The 23,999-nt window shown below is 44.6% G+C and overlaps 1 protein-coding gene across 1 annotated transcript in view; it reads right to left on the bottom strand.

Moving 5' to 3' along the window:
* Positions 1-348: 348 nt before the first annotated feature.
* Positions 349-23,999, bottom strand: part of Aos1 (SUMO1 activating enzyme subunit 1) — a 33,908-nt gene continuing 10,257 nt past the window's right edge. Inside the window, exons 5-9 of the mRNA XM_077686508.1 lie at positions 21,579-21,681; positions 16,174-16,276; positions 14,767-14,899; positions 5,802-5,871; positions 349-2,625 (exon numbers count right to left, since the gene is read on the bottom strand). Coding sequence (XP_077542634.1) covers positions 2,536-2,625; positions 5,802-5,871; positions 14,767-14,899; positions 16,174-16,276; positions 21,579-21,681 — 499 coding nt within the window. The 3' untranslated portion in view covers positions 349-2,535. The remainder of the gene's footprint in view (positions 2,626-5,801; positions 5,872-14,766; positions 14,900-16,173; positions 16,277-21,578; positions 21,682-23,999) is intronic.

Genomic DNA, 23,999 nt, shown 5'->3' with positions numbered 1-23,999 from the left:
ACCTGAAGAATTACAGCTTCCTGTAGTGGTTGCCGATCAATAAACAGATGGACAGCCGGTTTTGAAGTCGCTGGTGCCCGTTCTTGTATACGCCGTTTTCTCTTTGGAGAGAGTACAAGAGCTACCTTGGCACACCAAGAATTAGTTGTGTTTAACGCCACCTGTAGCGCATTTTCTTGGATACAGGAGTCTTGGTTGGCCACATCACGATGACATTAGGGCAAAATGTTTAACAGACTGTTTTTTGGGAGTAGGTACGTGACAATAGTTGCTGAGGTTTGTGTGGTTTAATCATGTCCTGTCGAATAATTTCTTGACATTAGGAAATGCAACATTTAATAACACACTGCCACGCTTGTAGGCGATATAATTTCAAAGGGGTGAAAAATTTTATTTTATAGAAAGGACAGACAATGAAGTTTAAATTAAACAAGTAGGTACAGTTCAATAGCATGTTGAACAAGCAACTGATGATCCACAGGCTACATGGTCGTGTTACCTGCTAAAATCCTGAAGTCAAAAGCAGGACTACTGTTGATTGTTGCCGTTACTGCCAGTTCCCATGCTGAGCTGTGGGAGCTGTAATGTTACAATATTCCAGATCTGCAGTTGCTGAACCTATCAATTTATTCATAAAAAAAAGTTGGGCAAGTTGAACCTTCATAGGATTAGGGAGCCCTTCCCCCCCCTTCTCGTGTTGTGGGGGTCTTTTTTCACTCAAACAAGAAAACGGTTCTGATGTTTTTCTTGTGCAGAGAAAGCTCGTTTATTCGAACTCCAATAGGTAATTCAAATTTATGGACAACTCGAACTGTATGATTTGGTCCGGCTAAGTTTCCTAAAAGCGTTTATATAAAGAAGCCCGTTAATTCTAACCCGCGTAGGTTCCTCCCCAGATAATTCAAACTACACGACACCGTGCAGGCACCTTGGCGCCTGGCACACAGCGAGAGACGCCACCCCTTGTCTACACACCAGGCTAAAATATGGCAAAACAAATCCAAGGGCCGTATCCTGAGTCACCCCTACACTCCATTTGCTCCCTCCACTCGGCTGAAAAGAGGATTCCGCAATGCTTATGCAAGGGGAAATCAATTTCAAGGATCTCCTCGGCCGGAGGCTTGAATGGAGAAAGGACTCAGAATACCAGGGCAAAGCCTGCATGGCAGACGTTTTAAAGCAAAGCGTTAATAATCTCATCGAGCGGTTTCACCATCATGGTAAATTTGACCCTCATTTGACTGCAGCTGCACTGTACCCTTGGCAACGCATCCCGTGGCTTGCCAGGCCAAGCACTGCCGCCACCAGCTGGGCGCATGCCCTCTACGCAACTGGGTTGCTGCATGGCTATGTGACTAGCCATGCGCCCAGCGAAGAGGAACGCCGCGTTCGCCACGGATGAGAGCGAGGCTGGGCTCTCTTCTGTGAGCGTTGCGCTTTGAGCCATCGCCAGGAAACTGCTTCTGACTACCCCGCAAATATAGCCTGGCGAGCTGCTTTACTGGAGAGGTACCGAAGTGGCAAGTGGGCGAAGCTAGCGTTGGAGACTGAAGAAGGGCGAGCCATGCGGCTCGCAAAACGCCAGAAGTGGGACGACAACCGTAGACAAAGCAGGCTTCTGGTTTCACTCTTTGCAGAGCCACATGTGAGAATTAAAGTGACGCAGCATGGGTAATCGTTGTGGGTGTCGCTTACAGCTTCGCAGTCCAACCATCTTCACAGCATGGATTGGAGCCAATTTTTCTCAAGCATCAATGTGTTGACATGCATGCTCTACTACTTCAGAATTACTGCTGTTACGGTTCACTTTCATTAGTTTGTTATTCATTAATTCAAACTAAGATGAAATCCTCTTGCGATTCGAATTAACGAGCTTTTACAGTACACACTCCCTGCACACATGTACAGTGCTACATCCTATCAAATGAAAACAACCGCTAGTTCCCATAATCATTTTGTTTCGTATGTAGTTTTGTCACCTGTGGTCCCCAGCGCATTTCTACCCCCTTGTGGTCCACTTCTGTGTACTACTTCCACTTCTATGCACTTCCACACTACAAGCTCACACCTGGGACGAAATGTCTAAGATGTAGGAGAGAACTGTAAAGCAGCACAAATACTCGCCATAAGGATGGGCAGATGTAATTCAACAGCAACCAAAACTGCAAACACGACAACTTGCGAATGCACAACAGTGCCTGCGACAAATGTGAAACTTTACAAGATGAGGATGAGGAATGTTTCTTCGAAAAAAAAAGGGGGGGGGGGGGGGGTGAATTTGATCAGTGGGACAGTGTCTCCCTGTGAAGTGTTGCTGTAATATACACAGGAAAAAAATTACCTACTGATGATATAGTTAGAGCAAAAAGTTGAAGGATGCCTCATAAACAAGCCTTAGAACAATGAAGTCTTAGAACAATGAACAAATTACAATGCAGGCAGACTTTTCAGACCCCTTCCTCGCCTTGCTGTTCACGATGTCAAGATATGTGCGATGGCAGCTAGATGTGCTGCTGCTGATGACGCCGGTGAAAATTATCGGCCTATGTTCTCTTGGAGTCCACAACATTCGATGCCATCGAAAAGGAAGAAGTTCTTCAGAGGTGGATCCTTGCATGAGGCCACCTGACGGCAGTAAGAAAGAGAGTAGAACGTTAGGCCTACAGTGGCAGACATAACTGCTAGTAGAAAATAATCCAGTCATACATCTTCCAAAAGGCACAGAATTTCAAATATCAAAGTTCAAGCATCACACAGATGTAATTTAATGGGCTACATAGTCTTCAATCTCTCCACAGTGCTAGGTAAAGTATGCATCCCAACAGAATAGGATACACAGACAACAGAAAAATCATGCGCCCCTCCGTCTATTGACGACGATGGTTGAACGCGAAGCTTCCTCGTGATAGATTCTTTGGTTGGCCAATCCCACAATACGAGTATGTGCTACTCTGGAGGTACGCACCACTTTTCTAGAATACCCACAGAAACTCCCGGGTGTGCACTCCGTAGGCCTAACGTTTGGGTTTGGGGTGTATGGCGCGAACGGGTACCAGCTGCTTGGTGTTCGCTTCGACCATTTCGAAATAGAGCAATTGGATAGACGCTGGCTTCATAACGCGAGGGACCCAGGTTCGATTCCAGCCATGGGAAGCGTTTTTTCACTCACGATCATTCATCCTCGTCAGAGAAAGTTGGCTTTCCTGCAGGGCGTATTAATGTACAACGCCATCAGTGAGGGCACTAAAGCTTCGCTTTAATAGTCAAATAGCAGCATCTTTATACGAGTTGCTGCTCTCCAGAAATTTCCATGATTACTTTTGTGGCTAAATGAACAAATAAATTGTTTCTTGGCCTTTTTTTTTTGACTCCACTATGTTTTAGGCTTGACTTTGTCTTATACCCGTGCTACACGAGCGTTTCGAAGGCCTTTGAGTCGAATGTCCTTTGACTCAAATGACACCTTTGAGCTGCTACACGACGTTTTTCAAAGGCCTTTGGTTCAAATGCCATTTGAGTCAAAGGAGCACGACAACTGACCTTTGAGAGACTCAAAGGCCTTTGAAACGCGAACGGTCGTACCCTCGGGCTCAGTTTCTGCAAGCCGTAATAACAAAACCAATTATTTACGAGAAAAACTGTGTTTGAAGTGCAAGATCTTAATAATTTTTCACTTGTTCGCTTGTTTTCGTTCTTTGCCACTCGCTCTACGATTACGAGGTGACTTGGTACTCTCAACAGCGGCGGTGCGAAAAAAGACAAAAAGAAGCTGGCTGCCTTGTGCTTGTTTTGTAAGCGCTTGTAGATAGTTATCAATTTGGTCTCTAATAATTGCTTTTTTGCCCATTTTAACTCTAAAATTACATTTTCGCCAAGAACGAAACATGGCAGCAGTGGCGACACCAAAACATGGCGGGCGGACGCGGAAACTTTCAACTGCCTTTGAGAATCGCCGTGTAGATCGGCGAAACTCCTTCCAGTTCGAATGGCATTTGAAATTTCGAAGGTCCTTCGACTGAAATGTCCTTCCAAACGCTCGTGTAGCACGGGTATTAGTTGACAACTATATCTTCGTTGTCTATCTTAGTGCACAATCAATTTTTTTGCATGGCTTGCAACCGGTAAAGTTTAGTCTCTTTTGCCAGAGGAACGCAGCAGATCACAATATATTTGAGATAAGCCACGTGTCATTAACCCTGGCAATAGTCATATGTATCCGTTTCATATGTTGTGCAATGGCAAACTGCTTTGCAATGCTGGTGACTTTGCAAACAAGTTAGTTGTACAGCCAATTGTACAATTGTACAGCCAAAGACCAGTGTGTTCTTGTTTTAAACAATGTAGTATCGACTGCTTCACTGTACTGAGTGAACTAATCATAAACAATTACAGTCAAGCCCAGTTATTACAAACTTGACTGTCACGTTGAATCACGCGGAATTTGTTCATTATGCCTGCAAGTGTAGGCACTCAGGACCGTTGGTGGCACTGCTAACCTAACACCTCGATTACTCAAGGTGCCCCCTGTGGAAAAAAGCTGTCCTGCGCATTAAAAGACGCAGCCAGACATATACCCTCATCAGGGTTTTAATTTTGACATTGTTTTTGAATGGATTTTATCATTGCTGTAGAAGGTGTTCACACAATGCCACTAGAAAAGCAACACAATGTGGCACTGGTCAGGTAACAACAATGCAAGAAATTTCCCAGTGGCAGACCCGAGATCAAGGCTTTATGTAATTTTTTGCTGCATAAACACCTTTCGAAACAGGACTTTGATTTTTACAGACCTGGTTCCAATTGAAGATACAAGCTATTTTAATCCCCTGAAATTTTTTTACTTCCATGATAAAAGCCCACAACAAAGCTTTATGCAAATTTTAATTTGTATTCGCCAAGTTAGTATTGACACCAAATCCCTCCCTAAAACCTAAAAAATTAAAAAGCATGTTACACAGCCTCCTTTTTATGCACTACATGACATTTTTAAAGGGAAACGAAAGATTCGATCACTCTTTGTTTTGCCTCCACCAGAAATACAGCCTGAACGCCGAGAACTGCCACCTTCAACATACAATCAAAAGAAATGTAAACCTTTTTGAAGGTGGCCGTGTATCTCTATAGTAGAAAAATTGACAGCCTGTTGTTTGCGTACAGCTATGCCCACTGGCGGCTATGGTGACAGAGCCCCATGACGAATTGTATAAAAATTTATATCTAAATTATTAGTAGTGAAGTTGTCATATGCTGAAATAAATTTTTCAGAACCTGCAAGCACGAAAATAGTGATTCTGCACAAAATCGTGTTGAGGATATTGCCCCTTTCAATGTATGGTTTTTCCAAGGGTGATGCAACCTCAGTTCCAGTTTTTGTTCCTTGATGTATGAAAAACATGTGGGTCGAAATGTACGGGTATGTCAGCGGCATTGAAACTACTTCAGCGGCCAAAACTTGAAATACATGTTGATAGCTATTGTAGTTTACGAGATTAAGCACCGTAACATACAGTTGTTATTTTGAAATTTGTAAAGTTTGCCTTCAAAGCGTTGATGTCCTGAAGAGAAACCCCGATCCTCCCCCTCATTGAAATTCAAACCTTGCTAGTTAAATTCCTCCTAGGTTAGGTAATTTACTTCAGTGGTTGGGAACATTGCTTTAATGAGATGCTAATGGTGCAATGGAGTCAGGTCAAACTAAAACTTTTTATTATTTGCACTTTCCATTGGAGTAATGCAGTAACTTGGTGCAAGACACCACCACAGCTTCGAACTGGATGATGCATGTTGGAAAAGAAACCCACCTTGATGATGTCTTGAGCTAGGACACCCCCGATAACAGCACAAACTGCACACATCTCTTTGTCGAGGAGGCTGAAAGGAAAAAACAAAAACAAAGGATGTGCATCCCGTGGCAGCGACCCCGCAACAAAGCCACATGCATGTAAGTGCGCACACACACAGAAACTGAGGCTCATATTTGGCCAACAGTGTGTAATTAAGGATGCTCTTGAAAACTTCAACAATGAAGTCAAGTTATTTCTTGGAATTTTTTAGGAACAATTACGTAATGCCCAGTATGCAGCTACTCTGCAACTGCAGCTCTAAAACTTGCAGGCGGACGACATAATGCATCTCTGTTGATGTTTTACTGTCATCTAAATTCTTTCGTATAAAAAATATCACAGAAAATGACTCCCCAATCGGAATTTGAGTGCAGCTCAAACTGCAGTTTTCTCGGTGACAGTGCATAGCTGCTGCATCTCGGGAAGTAATCGCACCATCAGTGAACGCATGATGGCACGCGCTACTCTGGCCACCGAGCATGTTTTGCGCGGCCTCGGCATACCGCCCTTCCCCTCACATTTTTGCTGTGCTTTCCTTTTCCGATTCCCTGCGCGCTCTAGCTCGTCAATCTTCAGTGTCCTCCTTGTTCGCTCAGTTACAATGAGGCCGATGGTGACGCGAAACCACAACATGAGCAGGCTGTGTTTTAAAACAGATTTTTTATGCTCCCCTAATGATGGTGTCTACCAAATTCCAATTTCTATATTCCCCGATTTTTATAGGCTTGCCTTGAGTGTTTCATTAGAAATTCACAGGTGGATAATAATAATGTGCTGTAGATTATGGTTATCACGGGACCAATATTACCGTCCACATATTTTTTGTGCGTCGCGGTATTGAACTACATTATGTTAGATAACTGAACCTCGAAAGAGCGCGTTAGGTATCCCAACCCCTCTACATTCCCCGTTACCCTGCTATGCAAGATAATGCGCTTGACTACAAACTTATAGCTTAAAATGGGTGCAACCTGAATAATTTTGTTCAGCGGGTGCTTGAAGTGCGTGTCATGCCTTAAAAAAATACATTCACACCCTTTATAATAAATATAAATGATGGACAATAGCACAGGAAATGGAAAATTGCATTGCCCAAGTAGGCTGGGGCTTTTGGAGGAAAAAAAAAAAAAAAAAACCACCTTGCATCATTTACAAGAAAAAAAAAAGGGGGGGGGGAGGGTCAGACAAAAATCAAAAAAAAAATATTAGGAGCCATTCCTCTCTGTGAAGGTAGATGACTAGCGATGCTGTTTCACACACGACATAGAGGTGACACAGAATTTAGGTGAAAGCTATGAGCACATTTTATTTCTCTCGAGCGTTGACGGCGGTCATCCCTAAGAAAGAGTTTTGCGACTCGGACACGGTACATACATGGAACTGTAGCCATAAATTTTGCCGTGGTTGAACACGGTCAAACCAAGTTTGTTGAGTGATAGCTCGGTTCAGGTGGAGGGGCAGCTAGATAGCTACTTTTGTAGCAGCAACTACCACATCTACAACAGCACCACAGGCAACATCCAGATGCTGTTTGGCACTGCTGGCGCAAACGTGCACAGAATGCGCATGGTGCAGAGTGAAGCCAAAGTTTGTCGAGCCGTAGCTCGTTTTTCGCACCGAGAGCACACAGCAAACATGCACGTTTTCTGATGGCACACACGCTTAGTACCCTTGCCCCCTGAACTCCCCTTACCCCCCACAACGAACTACATGCACACTTTCTGATGGCACGCGCCCTTGCTCTTTCCCCCTACCCACTCTTTGCAACCCCCAACCCTTGGAACGAATGAGTGATTAGACGCCCTCACTTTTTATTTCTTCACACGATGGTGTACATGCACGAGCGCAGAAAACTTCCCCAGGATATCCATGCACAGCTTCACTGTAAAACAGCCACTTCTCAAAAATTCTTGTCCATATCCCACACAGGTGCAAACCAAAAAATAAAGGCAGCCACAACTGCAGTTGAGTGTAACATAATGCAAAGCATGCTTAGTCTGGTACTAGCAAATGTAGTAACGCAAGTGCCTACGCGTTATGTGACGGCCTGTGTGTGAGTGTGATGAGCACCACCAGTAGGGATGCAAGCCCATTTCCATGTCATACGCTCCATATGTACTGGTATTGGTGCAGAGTGAGCACGCAATGAATACGCATAGTGCGTGCCAAGACGTCAAGCTTGAGCCCGCACAGAGGTATGACGGAGTGTTGCATAAAAGCCACTCTTATGAGTCATGAGTGCAAGCAGGGGATGGAGGAGGCAGATGGAAGGGCACAGCGTCAGCGGACGGCCCTGATGGGAGCAGTGAATGGCAGTCGGCCACAATCACAACCCTCCGACAGTGAAGAGGGAAGCCAGACACTGTGCGGCTTTCGTCTAGGTCAATCTGACCTTATAGAAAATTACGGGGGGAGCCGGGCCTTACTTTCTGCGGAATTGGTGCAGTGCTGTCTTCCCTGTTGTATTGCTTCTATGCCTTATGTCTTTGCATCTGTCATTTTTGTTGTCCAGGAATGAAATGGTGATTTGTTTTTTGTGTTCTGGTACTATTTTATCGGGTGGGCTGGACTCGCGAACCCTTCACACAAGAAGGAGGTTCCTTCAACTAACGCCATGAATCATAAATCAGGCGGAAGTTCGACAAGAGCCTGTGTAGACTCTACAGGCAGTGGCATAGCCAGAAATATTTTTCAGGGGGTGTTTTACGCCACTGGTAAAAAATAAATAGAATGAGAGCCTGAGTTATTTTTCTTTTCATCCTTGCAAATAGCGTTGGCAGAGAAAAAAAGAAAAAAGCACGCCCGAAAGGAGGGGGAACACGGCGGCACACGGGAAATTTCGGGAGGGGTGCTGACACCCCCTGGCTACGCCCCCGCCTACAGGAGATTCCGAATGCGTAGTTAGTGAAGCGCTCCTCAAGGAAGTGGTTGGCCGCCGCGTAGGGGTACACTTGGGGCCCCTTGCCGCTGCTTGCCAACCCCTCGGCACTGTACCCGCCTCGTGATCCTGCAACATCCAGCCGGCTCTTGGTAAGTGCATGGGTTTCAGCATTTTGTTCGTGTAAGGCAGCACGAGCCTCACGTGTCTTGGCACTATACTGATTTCCTCAGTGTGCTTCTGCTAGTGCTAATCGAACTCGGCCTGCAGCAGCAGCTTCTTCCCAGAGAACTGCTCCGTATTTCCTTTTGCCCATAAATTTTCTACTGAAGGGACAGGCAACTGGTTTTTGTGGAGTCTTGCGTATGCTGCCAAAACAAATGCTGTGAACCATGGCAGTGAGCTGTGTGGCAACATCCTTTCGACTGTACGTGAGCTTATCCCCAGCTAAAACAATACACAAAAATGCAGTTTTTGAATCATGCATTGTGAAACTGACGGATATGTTTGTATAAGTACGGTAGTGTTATGTTTGGACACTACAAGGTGCCACCTTTCAGATTTCAGAAAGTTTCGTGCCAAATTAAAATTACTCCCATCAATTTATATAGAAATTTCTTGGGGTAATCCCACTATATAAAATGCTGGTCTTCATATGAGATATAAGATAAAGACTTTGCAAAAATTGGTTGTCTGTCCCTTTAAATGGCTACTGAAGTGCTTTTAAAATCAGGTAAAAATACATTTCTTACAATTAATCCAGTGGTTGGTTTATGCCTATAGGAATTTTTTGGGGGCCTTTTTAAGATTGGGGACAGCGGCATTCAGCGATAAAGTTGACCCCATGCTCCGCCCACTGCTCACTCCCGCACTGCTGGAACAGCAAGAAACCAAGACGCGGTGACCGGAAGTAATGTCATATTCAGAAGACGGCCAGCGTTGTGCGCCACCGCTGTGCTGTTTCCCAGTTTAACATATGAGCAGTGGGTGGCACAGCTGACCAGTTCCGACTTTTCCTCCCAGCCTAGCCTGGCGGAGAGGGCCTGGGTGGTCAGCGCAGGCAAGGGTATACTGGACTAGAGGAAACCCCTCACCAGGCGTATGCCCCGACATCAGCACCTTAACTCTTTCAGTACGGCGCCATAGGCCATCGGACACAGAGTTCCGATGATTTCAAACGTCCCGCGAAAGCTAAAAACGGCGCCTGGTGGACAACTAACGCCATCTGGCGTAATTATTGACGACTCATTTTTCTATTTTAGTATGTTTTGTTGATATTTCGCGTGCAGAGACCGCGCCAAGAGTGAAATTTGAACCCGCGATAGTGGCGAGTTGTGTGAAAATGGCGTCCGCTGTATTTGGGCTGTATTTACAAACAAAACGGGCTTCCTATCTGACGACTGCGGCTTTACACATTGATGTGTAGGGTCTGGACAACATACAGAGGGGATATTTTGCCAAATGCGCCACGTCATATCGCGTTATCACCTTCATGGTAGCCTGGCACTCGTGTCAGATTACCGCTATGGAGCGATGTGCGACACTTCTCAAGAGCGCTGGATTTTTTTTCTGGTTTTTTACCACTAAAGTGAAAAGGATTTTGTGTCAGAACACAAAAAAGTGCGCTTGGATGCATGACCTACTTACACTCGAGTGGCTTCGAGGAGTGGCACAGCCGTCAGTTCTGCTAGGTTGACGGGCCCACAAAAGTACAAAACTTGGTGTACAGCATTGATATATATATTGAATCATAGCCAAGAAATCTAGGAACAATTTCTATATCTTAGAATTTCTAAAATAATTTTTAGGCTCATTACAATCACCTATATACGTTGCGTGTATACTTTTTTGTGCATTTTTTTCTGATTATTTGACTAATACCCCTGCTACACTAGAGTCCAAATGTCATTTGAACCAAATGTCATTTGACTCAAATGGGTTGCTTCAAATGCCATTCAGAATCCGCCGTGCTACACTACAATTTCGATGGCATTTGAAAGCTTTCACAACTGTTCGCTGTGCTGTAGTGGCGCTGTTGTTGCCCTGTTCCGTTTTCGTACACTAATACAACAATCAAACTTAGGAGCAGTCCGAGGCAGTAAAATGATATCAAAGTAGAAGAGACACCAGTTTTGACTCTAAATATGGCTGTCTTGCGTTGTTTTTGTTTGTGTTTTTTGCAACTGACCCACTGGTTTTGAGAGTATGAAAATTAAATATGTTGATTTCGTATTTTAAGTAAATAAACAGTGAACAAAGTTTCACAAACAACAATACTTTGTTTGTTTTACGTACGGAAGTACAGTTGAACCTCGATATAACGAACCTCGATTTAACGAAATTCGCGATATAACGAATTTTTTCAAGTTTTCTATCAAAATTTTGCTAAATCCATGTATTTCTATCTCGATATTACGAAGTAATTTCGTGCGGCGCTTTCGATTTAACGAAGTCATGGCGAGAAAGGAAGAACGAAATTCCGATCGAGGCACGTTTTATTTTGCCTCTCAGAGCCTACATTGAAAACATTCAGTACTCACATTAACTCTTAAAAAGCTAAAATGAAAGAAAAGCGTTGAATTATGCGGTTGACAACAATTAAAAGCGATGAAAGAAGCTGCTCAAAAACCGTTAGCGGCTATGGACGGTTTGGACGGCTATGGACGCCACCATTTTGACGTCTCCATTGTTGCCTACGCCAGCGCCCTCTATGCTTAGGCTGCCGAAGCCTACTTCAAGTGTTTTTTTCTACGCGTCCTTGCTCACGGTGCTGGTGCTCTAGGTTGTGCTCGCTGATAGCCACATTAATATTTTGTTCGTCCATCATTAGATGAGTCTTATAAGCAGCATGAGCACTCCAAGGGAAAGAAAAGTGTTCCGAACAAGAGCCCGAGGAAGTGTCGGTGAAACCGAAGGCCACCGAAGTGATGGATGCCATCGACGTTCTGCGGAGGAACGCAGGGGCACTGGAATGTTTAAGAGCAAGCCTTGTTAGCGCTGTCAGCAAAGAGCGTCACGTAAAGCCCACCCTGGTCAAGAAACGCCAAGCACTGCTTACGGACTTCTTCACTACGGCTTGAACATCGAGTGCTGGTGGCAATTAATTGCTCTCCGAACGTGGTCAAAACGTGTTCATTAGACAGCTGCGATGCGGAGAAATCGGTTTCTTTAGGGCTCAGCGGGCATAAAATTAATTGCTTAATCAAATTTGGCCAGAAGATATTTAATGTAAGCTTTCCGCTTTAGCGGGAGCACGTAAGCGCTGATCCACAAAGTAAAAGCGGTTCGTGTGTACTCCGCTCAACTCTAAATCATGGCTTTATCTCGAGTGTCGTGGTTGCATCACGCGCCCATACTGCAGAGCCTTTGTGCATGAAAAAAGTCCTTCGAAAGCTTTATAGCACCCTTCCGCAGTTGGCCCGCCGCACCCCTCAACGCCGCGCCTAAGCCTACCACTGAACGGACGAAAAGAGGCGTAACTTCGAACCAGCACCTCGCCGGGGTGAAGTTCACGGGGCATGGACGCGGGTTCAATTGACTAACAGCGATGTTTAGTAGTGACCGAAATGAAAAAAAGGAAAAGTGGAAACCTAGTCTGCTATCATATTTAATGAGGCGTTGCGGAAAAAGCAGCGGTTTTACGACGACACGAACTACTGACGGCTATCCGAATTCCATTGCCTAAGTGTTGAAGCTCTTAATTCACACAATTTTCGCGGCCAGTTTTAGAACAAATTTCGCTTTAAGTGGAGAGGTAACTACATAGCAGTTGTTTCTGAGCGATAGGCAAGGTTTTGAAACCTCAATAACTGGTTAAATTAACTGTAAAATCAAAACCTCGATTTTACGAAATTCTCGATTTAACAAAATTTTTGCCCGCAAGTACGACTTCGTTATATCGAGGTTTAACTGTAGTTTTGTGGAAACACTCAAAATTGGCCGTTTTTCCGCCGTAACGAAAGAGTTAATAAAGTTTTCTCGCCTTAATAAAGTTTACTCCTCCTCCTCTGGACAAAATTTCAACTTAAGCAGGTGAGTAATCTAAACTATATTAATCTTTATACTCGTGAGTTGTCTCTGCATGGATTCCTTTAGCCTAAATGCTACTGTGTTTTTACGCGATTCCCTAAAACGACTCCTAGATACTAGACATTTCCTGCCCGAGTGCCCGTGGCTCCTGCATTGCCTTCATCAGTAATCTGGGCCGGCCGTGTTGTCGGGTTCTCTATGTCTTATACTCGAAGCGACAGGCTTGTTTTCCCAATCAACATCGTGGGCTACAACAAAAGCTTAGCTGTGTGTGTATATTTTGTGCGTGCTTGGAAAGAAATGAAGTAAGTTGGAAAGCATGAAGTACTTTCTGTACACGGAAGCCCTTCACACAGATGCTAGCCATGCATGTTTGTACGGCCCACAAAGCAGCTCAAACCGGTGCAGGACGCAGCACCAACCACTTAATGCCGCTCTCCAGAATCAAACAGATCAAGAAAAAGAAAGTAAACATGCGAGAAACTCAGTGTGGTGAAAAATTGTGCTAGGATCCGCGGTGATATTGAAAGCGACATAAGCCGCAATGCTAAGCCTATACTTCTCTACACCGACCGGCTGCAGAGGCTACAGAGCACGCAATGAGGCGAGGGGCCGAAGGATGGCGTTACCTGTGTGCAAGGAGGGACACAGGCTGTGGCAGGTGCCTGTCAACGATCGCCAAATTGCCAATCACGGCAAAAACAAAGTTCCAGATTCAACAAAGGGATGATAGCGTGGTGAAAGAGTGCATTAAGGATTGCCATTCGCAACTGCAGCAAAAGCGATGATCAAATACCTGTCACGGTGCTAAGCCAACATCCGAGCAACCCAACATCCGAGCAGCCCAAGCCGGCTGCGATTTGTTGGGGAAGACCCCACCCACTTCTAAACCTCGTTGTGCGCGAGCATGTTGTGTTTGGGTTCTCCTAACTTCTTGGGGGCCCCCAACACTGGGCTCCCCTATTCTAAAACTGCATATTTGGCACCAAGCCTAACGTTCTCTATAGCGACCCGCACCAGCAACTCCACACGATGCGGCCACTGGCACCCACAGCTGCTGCCTGCGTGCATAAATAGACGCAGGCTGCAGCCCACATGCGAGAAAGGGTACGATGACGTGTTGAAAAATTGTGCTAGGAATTGTGGTTAGCGTTGGTAGCAAAAGTGACAATCCAATATCTGCATAAGTTCCCCGCATCTGAGAAACCGAAGTCGGCCGCGACTCATTGGGAACAAACCCCTTTCTAAAGCTTGTTGAGAGCAAACGTGTTGCATTTATGTCTCCCTCAGGCTCCCCTATTCTAAAAAAAGGTCGTGCGCGTCTTCCATTCTCTAGAAGACTTTCTAGCCCATATCTGAACGTGAACGAAATGAGCTTTTCAGGTTCAGCGGTCAGCACAGCGCCGGCACTTCCGAATATGACATTATCTGCTGCTGACCAATTGCAAAAGGCAGCCACGGCCCTGCTCGTGCCCTCGGGCAGGGGTTGTTTGTTCTAAAAAAAAAAAAAAAAAAAGTGTGTGCAATTTAATCATAAGGTGAACATGTTTTTTTTTTTTTTTTTTTTTTCAAATTCTGGACTGGCTCATTTACGAGGCACAAATTCAGCCAATGAGCCAGCCAATGAGCCAGGGTGCTTTGAATTAGGGGCCACTTTTTCTCCTGCACCATGCTCTGGAAATAGAATTTGTAGGCGCTTACCCTGGCCAAAAGTGCAGCTGAGATGCTGCCATCCTGCATTCAACTTGAGTTACTACTGTTTCCTGGCACAAAAGTTTGCCAACTGCTTTTTAGTTGGTTTACATCTTTACAAATCCATGTCTACAATGCCCTGATTATTGCGTAACTGTAAATGGCAAGCATTCACAGATACTGCCTTTCAGTGTAAACCTCCTGTGGTGCCAGAAAAATTTAAGCAGCATAAAGACCTTGAACGCAGTTCCTTGCACTACAAGTTCTACACCTAAGAGCGCTGTCTGTGAGAAGGGAAATGGAAAATTAAACAACGGCACTCACTCAAAGAGGCTTTCAGGGATACGCTGCTCGTCTATGGCCAGCTTTGCTGCCACTTCATCCCTCAGTCTCATCAGCTCTTCCCGATCAGACACCAGGGGAGCAACCTGATGCTTGTCATAGAAATGCAGCACCACTGCGAGGGGGGAAAAAAGAGGGGAAGGGGGGGGGGGCATAAATACAAGTTTGGAAGAATGAAACCCTTGCAGGGGAGACAAATTACTCAGGACATTGACTGCCTGGCTCTTCAAAGCATTGCTTCCATGCCAAGGACAAAATTTTCAATGACTATGGAACACCATGTGTATGGTTTTGTCGAGTGGTCAGCAAAGTTAAAGACAATAAAAGCTGAACAACTTTTTTATGTAATTGAAAGATCATCAGTTTTATAGCTCTCTTGGCTCTTGTTCAATGACCAACAATGTCTTGTTTGCTAAAGAAGAAATAACTAAAGCTGGCTATTCTCTCCCCCCATTTCCGCCCCATGTTTCTGCGACGTTAAAGCACACGTCACAAAGCGTCCAGAGCGAGCCGGGCCCTATTCTCGACTTTACTTGATCATTGCCATCCTCTTACACATAAAGACCAGCTGACACGAGAAGTTGTTGAAGCTTATCATACCAACAAGAGGCGAACCGGATGTGTAAACCAGCCTTCTCTGACACTGTACGAGGAGGAAAAAGTTTTTTTTAGATGCCACCTAACTCTGTAAGCGGTTACCAGGACTTTACGCGGTTTTGTCAGAGGTTTCAAATTTTGTTTGTTTTCACCACATCAGATTCTACGCATCAGCTATAAATTTGTGTTCCTTTCCAATAAAATACTAGTTGCGAGACAGCGCCCATCTTGTGAATTTTCTTCAGTCCCTCTTCGTTTATTGCGCTGTTACATTCCATCATGAGCCAAGCAGTATACTGCTGCACCATATATGACACAAGTGGCTCTGGACAGACTTTTGCAATGATGAATGCAATGTGTACTTGCTTGCTGGACAACCTGCACAGGGAATAACGACAGTTCATGATTTATTATAGTTTTCTAAGCCTCACAGTTTAAATGATTGCCCACCATCAAAATGCGGATTTTTAAGCTTGTACAAGATAATTATGTGCCTGCATAAATGAAGGTTTTCACAGCAATTGTGTTAAGTTATGCAACAAATCGTGTAGTATTTTGGTACTTTTATTTGATACATTACAGGGCGGCGAAAGCTGCCTTGCAAAGGTTCAAGTGATAATTGTAATATGGTGCAAGACGTCGCCAGAAACATAAAAACCATTACGGGTTAGTAGCAGGTACTCCACTAACTGTGCATGCCAGCACTGGCATCACAGCACCTATTATACATAAAGGATAGCATAAAAGAAAGAAATAGTGCAAATGCTTTCCCGATATAGGAAGCAGGCCTACCGTGGAGTAAAAAGAAAAGTGGCGATGTCTTCTTGTCCACGCCTGTGGTGGCTTTGCCGGCCTTGACCTGAAGTGCCCTCGACAGGGGGACACAGGTCATCATCTGCCATAAAACATGTTAAAAACTGTGTCACTTTGATGAAAAGGGAACACCCCCCGCACAGACACACACTAACACTAACAGAATGCCCATTAATCAGCAAATATACACCACAATGTTCATAAAATGCAGTGATGTTTTTTTTTTTAAACCGTACCTTTGTCATGTGGCAATGCTTGTACATAATGTATTGAACCCAAAGGAAATACTCCAATGACCAAATTCAGGAACACCGGTACACTTGACTGTGCAGTGAACCCTTTGTACTGCATGGATATGGTACTTCCCACTTTTAAGTGGCATCTGTGACTTACCTCAAATTCAAAGGAAGCTACTGACCCCCTTTGACATAAAAAGGCAGGACTCCACCGAATCCCTGCTTCTTATTTTATAAGAAACTGTATTTACGTAGAATAGTCACTCCCAAGCACTGCGTGGCTTTGGAGAAGACTTACCTCAACCCATCTTTGATCTTTGACTTACCCATCTTTGATCTGGCAACCCGCCAACTCACAGATTGTATATTCATGAACTGTTATGTTCTACAAACATAACAGTTGCCTTATAAGCCAAAACTTAAGCTGGAATTTCCCAGATAAGAGCACCTAGCACTAGACCTGGCAAATGATGCACAGAATAATTTTTGGTCTTAAAATTCAATGCTCAGTTGCATTGCAAATTAATGTCTCGGTTGTGAGCAATCTCAAACAAACGTTGCAGTTCCATGCACCACAAGACAGCCAGTATGCCTCACTTCTTCCATGTCTTATCATGTTCACTGCACCAGACGTGCTTCTCATAAATTTCTGCCTAATGTGCTTGAAAACAGTGGGAGAGGCTTAACAACCACCTCCAATGATGGTGGCCACACTCAAGGGATTCTATGAGAATGCTAAAAGGCTAAATGCAGAATTTGTGTCACTCCAAAGATCCAACAGGGGCCTCTGTGAATGTAATGACATAATGTAATGACTGGACGAAATTGCAAAAGACAACCACAAGATGCCACAAGGACAGCATTGGCTGAATTCAAGAACATCTTTTTCAACAGCCCATTCAGATTTCCAAGCGACAGACTATATTTTCCTATTTTCCATTAGACCTCCATGCTCTGCCAGTGATTAACAGACCAACATTAGAATTTTCAGACAAAAAGCCGAGTTTTTCATATGTGCCACATGCCAAGGCACTCAGCTGAAGGAAAAGGTAAAGGTAACAAAATAAAGGTAACAAGACACCTTACAAACTATTTTTGTTGTATCTTTCATTAAACTGTTGATGAAAGTCTTCAACATCCTTCATTGCAATTGTGAGTGTTGATCTTAGTGATGACCTTACAGCTGTCCCTGTCGAACATCTTAGCCCCAGGGCCTCTCAACTCACTTGAGGACATAGACTGCATATGCCCAGTTCGAGCCGCACGTTGAACAAAGAGGGTGGAGCAAAGCAGAAATACTTGAATGACTGTTTGTTGCAAAGTTTATGCATACGCATGCAACACTTCAGCATAAACTTTGAATTCTCTGAGGCAATGGAGAGAAAGCTATGGGGTGAGGGGGGCAGGGGAGCTAACTTCTCTGTGTTACTGGGCCAAAATAGTTATCGATAAACTGGTTTCGGTTTCAGTGTGACAGATACACATTTTCTACAGTTCATTTCTTCACATGAGCTCCATGGTCAAGTGCACTGAACCAAAATCACCGGGCATGCAGGCATCTTGGAGTCTTCTCCCCAACGCTTCATTTGTTTGTAGACACATGCCAACACATTGACTGGAGAATTCAGACCGACGGTGGATTATACCGTCCAACTTTGTATTGCTCAGAAGTGAAATGAATTTTGTCAGCGCTGCAGTTTTGAGAGCATCTGGAGGTGAAAACTGGGAAGTACCACCGACATGTGTAGCGTGCTTGCAAAGCGCGAGTGCAGTATTCCGAAAGGGCAGCACGCACACGCTCGCTTACGCTGGCAAACTGGCTAATCGAACGGATTGCGGAAACGGCGGAGAGCCCCGTTTGCATCAGTCTCACTTGGGCGTACACTTTGCAAACCACCACTTGCTTAGTTTGTTTTGACAGCTTTTGCTTCTCAAGTTTCTTAAAAATCCTATGCGGAGAATAAAGTGAAGACCTGCCGAAGGCCGTCGACGAGGAGGCCATGTTTTTTCGGAAGAGAACCTATGCGACACCAGTGGAGATGGTGCCAAGCAAAAGCTTCCAGAAATCTAAAAACTAATGATCTCTGTTTCATATATTCTGGCTGGTAATTTAGTAGCATTATCAATCCAAGGCTAAAACAAAAGAACTTTATATTTTTTAATTGCTTAGGTTACAGCTACCCAATTATTTTTGTTGAACTAATTCCACCTGCGCAGCGAAATGGTGTGGTTCAGCTCTGTAGACTTCATTGCATTTCCATAGAAAGTTGTCCCAGAGTATAACAATGAATTCACTGAGCAATAAACAACAGCCCCAAATTCCCATTACAAAACAGGTGGACATCAAAGTAAGCATTCTATCACTTACTGCCAATTCTATCAATCAAGCTTATTACACAGTGCGAATGTTGAAGCAATATTTCAGGTATGCTGTTTTTCAATAACTTCCACTGTTTGCACTGTTAGAACCAGGGTGAGCCTAAGGATAAACATCGAAAGTTCGGCTAGTCGGCAAGAACTGGAGAGTAAAAAGCACTCTAAGAATGGAGGATGGAAGGAAGGAACACGAAGAAGAGATTGTTTGTGTTCCTTCCTATTATCTTCCATTCCTTGTGCACTTTTCACTTTCCACTAAGGATGAGGTCAAGGGAGCAGAATGTTGGCTCGAAATTTCGACATTGCATGGGTCACAGCCAGACACTGAATCAGACAACAGCATAACCGTTCGGTCAGTTTTTCATTGCCGGTCGTTTTCATTTAAAGGGACAGTGAAGGCAACCAGCAAGTGAGGCAGTGGTGATGTATAGTGGTGTAGAAGCAACCGAATACAATGCTACTACGTACCGAGCAGTTTGGTCAGTTTCAGTAAAATCAAACGTGCGTTCCTGAACTCTCAACGTCCTTTGCAGCTCTGGACCACTAAGCGAAATGTTCCTTCGTGGGACCCGTGATCACAATAGATGCTTTGTTGAAGAAAAACATATTGTCCTTTCGAGGCCTTGTGAATGTTGCCGTTGAACCAGCCGCTCGTGCGTAGCTCGCACGCTTCTTCGAAAAGTGGTACCACCGCCCCAAGCATTGCCATCCAGTAGCAGCCAGGACAGACGTTGCACACGCCAGATGTATAAACCACCTTAGGTGCAAGTTGTGCGGTATGCCAGTGGTGGCGGCACCCGTCTTCACGTTTTCGCTATTTTCTACCTCATTTATAAAAAAACAGCATATAAGAGGGGTATATTCGTGTTCTCAGTGAGCTAATCTATTGATCTAGAGCAACTTGTATTTTGACTTCAGTGTCCCTTTAAGCATTTTGTAAAAAAAAAAAAGCCCCCATTGATCAGTTCAGATGTTACCTCCTTGGCAATTACTTCCATGGCAGCCACAAAGTGAAGCAGATTTCAGTAAATCTGCTTACCAGTCACATATCAGCTTACAAGCAGCCACAATAAAAGTATAATCCAAGCAGCAAATGCAGCTGTTCATTAAAAATCAACTGACTCAAATGCTTCTCATTCAGGCAAATGTACCACGTTCATTAAAACTAAAGGTGGAATTCCTTAGTACTGTTACATACACAAAGTGACTTGTGTACATAAAACTTTCACTCAAAAGCAAATGCCCTGGTAGCGAAAATGCTAGGACTCTATGCCAATGCCAAATTAGTTCTACAAGCAGCTGCATCAACAAAGCATTGTAGAGCTGCAACCATTGCACAGGTTGCAAACACTTCCCTGCAGACACTCAAGGATGCTTTGCCTGAGCTCCAAACTTGATTTGAAGTCCTCCCAATGCTAATCCCACTCACGGAACTTCCGGGACCTTCGCATCAAACTTGATGCAATCAGCTAAGCGGGGAGGTAGCATTAGATGTTCTCTTTTCTTGAAGCCATGGGCTATGTCAGTTTATATTGTCTCTTAAAACCCACCCACCCACATCCACACACATGCACGCACGCACAAACACACATGCCCGCCTGCGTACACACACAAAACGTGTACTTCTATTAAAAATAATGACAGGCCTTTGCATACATCTGAACAATATGAACTGTGCCTGGCTGGTACCGTTATAATGGCATTTGGTAAAGAGATTTTTTAATACGAGGGCATTTTATCCTGCTCTCCTGCCAGCAAAATAGGGAGGGGTGAAATCGTGATTATACTTGTGACAAGGACATTTACCCCCATGCTAATGAGGGCAGGAGTGTAACTTCCACTGTTCCGCATGACAAGCACCCCACCAATGCTTCTAGCATTAAAAGCAGAACACCATAGATCATTTTATCCAAATCTAAAAATTGTTTCTAGATATTTTCTCCCTTTATCAGTCTATCGTAAGGATACTCAAGGCGGAAAAAAAAAAGCCCATCTTTCCGCAAGGGGAACCCTGATGTGATGCGACGCATCGGGGGGCTCAATTGGCGTTTCCATTGGTTGATTCTCTATGGTCGTAACGTTGCCTTGAGCGCTTGGGGTGACGCTGGCATTGGATTGCGTCAATCCACTCGCTGAAGGGACCATCGCTTCTATCACGTCTTCTTCGGAAGAATCAAGCCAAGCACGAAGTCATCAATCGAAGTCACGCGGAGTCGAACGAGAGCGAGCGCTGACTGAACCGCCACAGCGCGCTACCCGCTTTATATTCACAGCGCCTGAAGGAGAGGAGACAGCGGAGGAGAGTCGCGCATGCGCGCACTTGCGCGACGAGAGCGGAGCGAAGCGAGCGAAGCACGCGCACGCAGCTGTTGTTTATGATAATGAGACGAAGTGAGAGTGTTGCGCACAGCTGTTGGAGAGAAGAGCGGAGGAGAGTCGCGCGTGCGCAGGTGGCGTGCGGACGCCGCCGACACTGACGCAGGAGGGACATGCCTCAGAGCAAGAGATGCGTCGCATCTAAAAAAAAGGGCCACAGACTGATAGAGGGACAAGCGCTTCTTCCTCTCACTGTTTGCGGTCCGTTTTCTGCGCTGTGAGCATCATGGAATAGCGACTAGCTGGTACCCTCACACTACGCGACGGAACATCGCTGATGACTCCATGCACACACAGTCAATGGCCAGTCACCATTTTAACTGATGAGCCATTTTAACGCAATTAGCAGCATTCACATGGTGGAGTGAGAGCACTTGCGATTGAGTTCAAGCTTACTTTTTGGATTACGGTTGATGCGTTCTCTTCAGTCTTGGCTTTCTTGGACTTGCTGGACCCCACACTGCTGCCTTTTCCACCAGAAGGTGGCACCAGCAGCTCCCTAGTGCGAGGAAAACATGGGCGGGAGGAACAAAGGCACCAGTTACAACTTTAAGTTGAAGACAGATATACAACTAAGCCAGCAACATTAGCATGAAGATGGCTCATTTCATTTCGAAAGCTTGGGAGGACAGAACAGAACATGTACCCTTTGAACCGCCTTATGAACTACTTTGATTAAGGACATGATGCAGGTTTGCAACACGCTATTTCAGTCTTCTCACTTTTATAACCCTTTAAAAACCCGTGCTGCTTCCTCAAGCACGATCTGAATATTCTAACTTTCTTGCTTGCAAGGTCATTTACCCCATTCCTCGCAAGTGAGAATGAATGCTCCATTTCTCTGGACACAACAGGCTAATTTTTTTCCCCAGGGTCACATGTGAAAGGGCAGCATGAGCCGTTCCCTTATTAGGGAGTTAAGGGGCTAATGTTAACTTACTTTAAGGTTATAATCCACTTAATTTCTGTTAGGCACATTTACATAGGCCATAAATGCTCCAATCCAGCTGAATGATGTCAGTTGTGCCAACAAAGCTGACGAATAACCTGATTAAGTTATTACAAAATGTTTGCATCTCGCTTTAGAGACACTTTAATCAGGTACATGTTAGACAGACACTAAAGCAGAGTAGTTTTTGGTTTCAACTGTAAGGTTACACATTTTGTGGCTGTTTGTTTAATGACCAACCATGGCTTGTTTGATGAAAAAGAAATAATTAAAGTTGGCAATTCTCTCGAGCAATGGAAGTGTTTGGGCTCATTGTTTCTTACTCCATACTTTGTTGGTAGTCAGCGCTATGCGTGTGTTGCCTCTTTTTTTGTGTCCCGTCTTGAGTGCTGTTTTTGTATGAGGCATTTCTCGCAGCTGTTTCCCTTCCATTTTTTTCGTGACATTTAAGAAGCCGTTTAGAAACTCCCAGAGCAAACCAGGGCCCAACTTTATTCGATCACCACTACCTTCCTGAAAGTCTGTTCTCAGTGGCGTTCACTTTAGTTGCAAAGATTGGAAGGAAATCAGAAAGGGTCTTTTTAATACTGCCCAGTCAAAGTCAGCCCTCGAGCCCTGTACCTGTATGCTACCCCCCCGAGAAACTTGCCAGTGGGGCAACGCTGTCTAGGAGAGGAGCAGAAAATACACACACAATGGTCAAGCAGTGAAGTTTGCTGCCGCTGCATTTCGGTAACGTAGCCGATTGCATTAATCATCTCTTACTTCAACCACTGGCTGTCATACATACACACATATTTGAGCTAGTACAGTTGAACCTCGTTATAAGAGACACTGATGTAAGAGACAAATGGGTATAAGAGACACTATTCACCCACATGGTTGGCTGCCCTATCTTTCCCATTAAATCGACCTCTTTTATAACAGACATTGGATGTAGAAGACAGTTGGTTATAAGGGACAAGTCATCCTTGAACTTTAATCAATAATCTCGCTTGTAACAGACATTTTAACTTCAGATGCTGTGCCACCAGTCACTAATTGCAGTTGCTTCCATTGTGGAAACACTGGTGGATGACAGACACCTGCAGTCGCTATTTATTATAACTTCAGCAAACACAAAGTGGTTCAGTCAGCTATGAAATGACAATGAGAAGCCCCGCCAATGGAAATGCAACTGACAGAAGGGGTTGAAGCTTACTGCCATCCATTGGATGGAGCGCGACCGCACATGCGGGCTCTCCCACTCGCATACCTGCCAGGTTTGCCGGGATGGCATTAGGGAGATCTGACCGAAGGGGGGGGGAGGGTAGTAGCAGCAACAGAATGGGTACCTTTACGACGCACATTTTTTTATTTACTTACAACATAGCAAGAAATGAACTGTTTCTTCGTCCAAACTACCAACAAGCTACACCACTTAAATGTTCGACGTTGCTAACGCCACCCTTTTACGAAAGTCCTGGAAATAGTACTGCAAGCAAAATACAAAACACCAGGAACTGAACTGTTCTGTTGTTTTGTCTAAACTAACAACAAGCTACACCACTGGAGACTTGCTAAATCTTCAGAACGGCTGTGCTCGTGCGTAAATGAAAGCGGAGGCAGCGCTGCGTTACTATAAACAGTAAACTAACAATTGGACGAACAGGTTCACCGTCTGCGCATGGCCGACTACGCTTTTTCAGCACTTCACTGATAATGATGCGAACTGGTGTCGGGTTGGATTGTCAGGTATACCTCCGGCGCATTGTGGCCATACTGGGAAAAGGATTAAGCTGAAGACGGGTGCGTTTTCCGGAGATTTTTGTTTCGGTCGTACAATCGTACAAAACCATGAAAATTCGGGAAACCTGGCAGGTATGCAT

Source organism: Haemaphysalis longicornis, unplaced genomic scaffold, assembly GCF_048455015.1.
Source record: "Haemaphysalis longicornis isolate Haplotype H1 unplaced genomic scaffold, Haemaphysalis longicornis Haplotype H1 scaffold_1, whole genome shotgun sequence".
Lineage (NCBI taxonomy): Eukaryota > Metazoa > Arthropoda > Arachnida > Ixodida > Ixodidae > Haemaphysalis > Haemaphysalis longicornis.
Note: the sequence above shows the minus strand (reverse complement) of the source record. Positions and strands in the feature narration are given on the sequence as shown.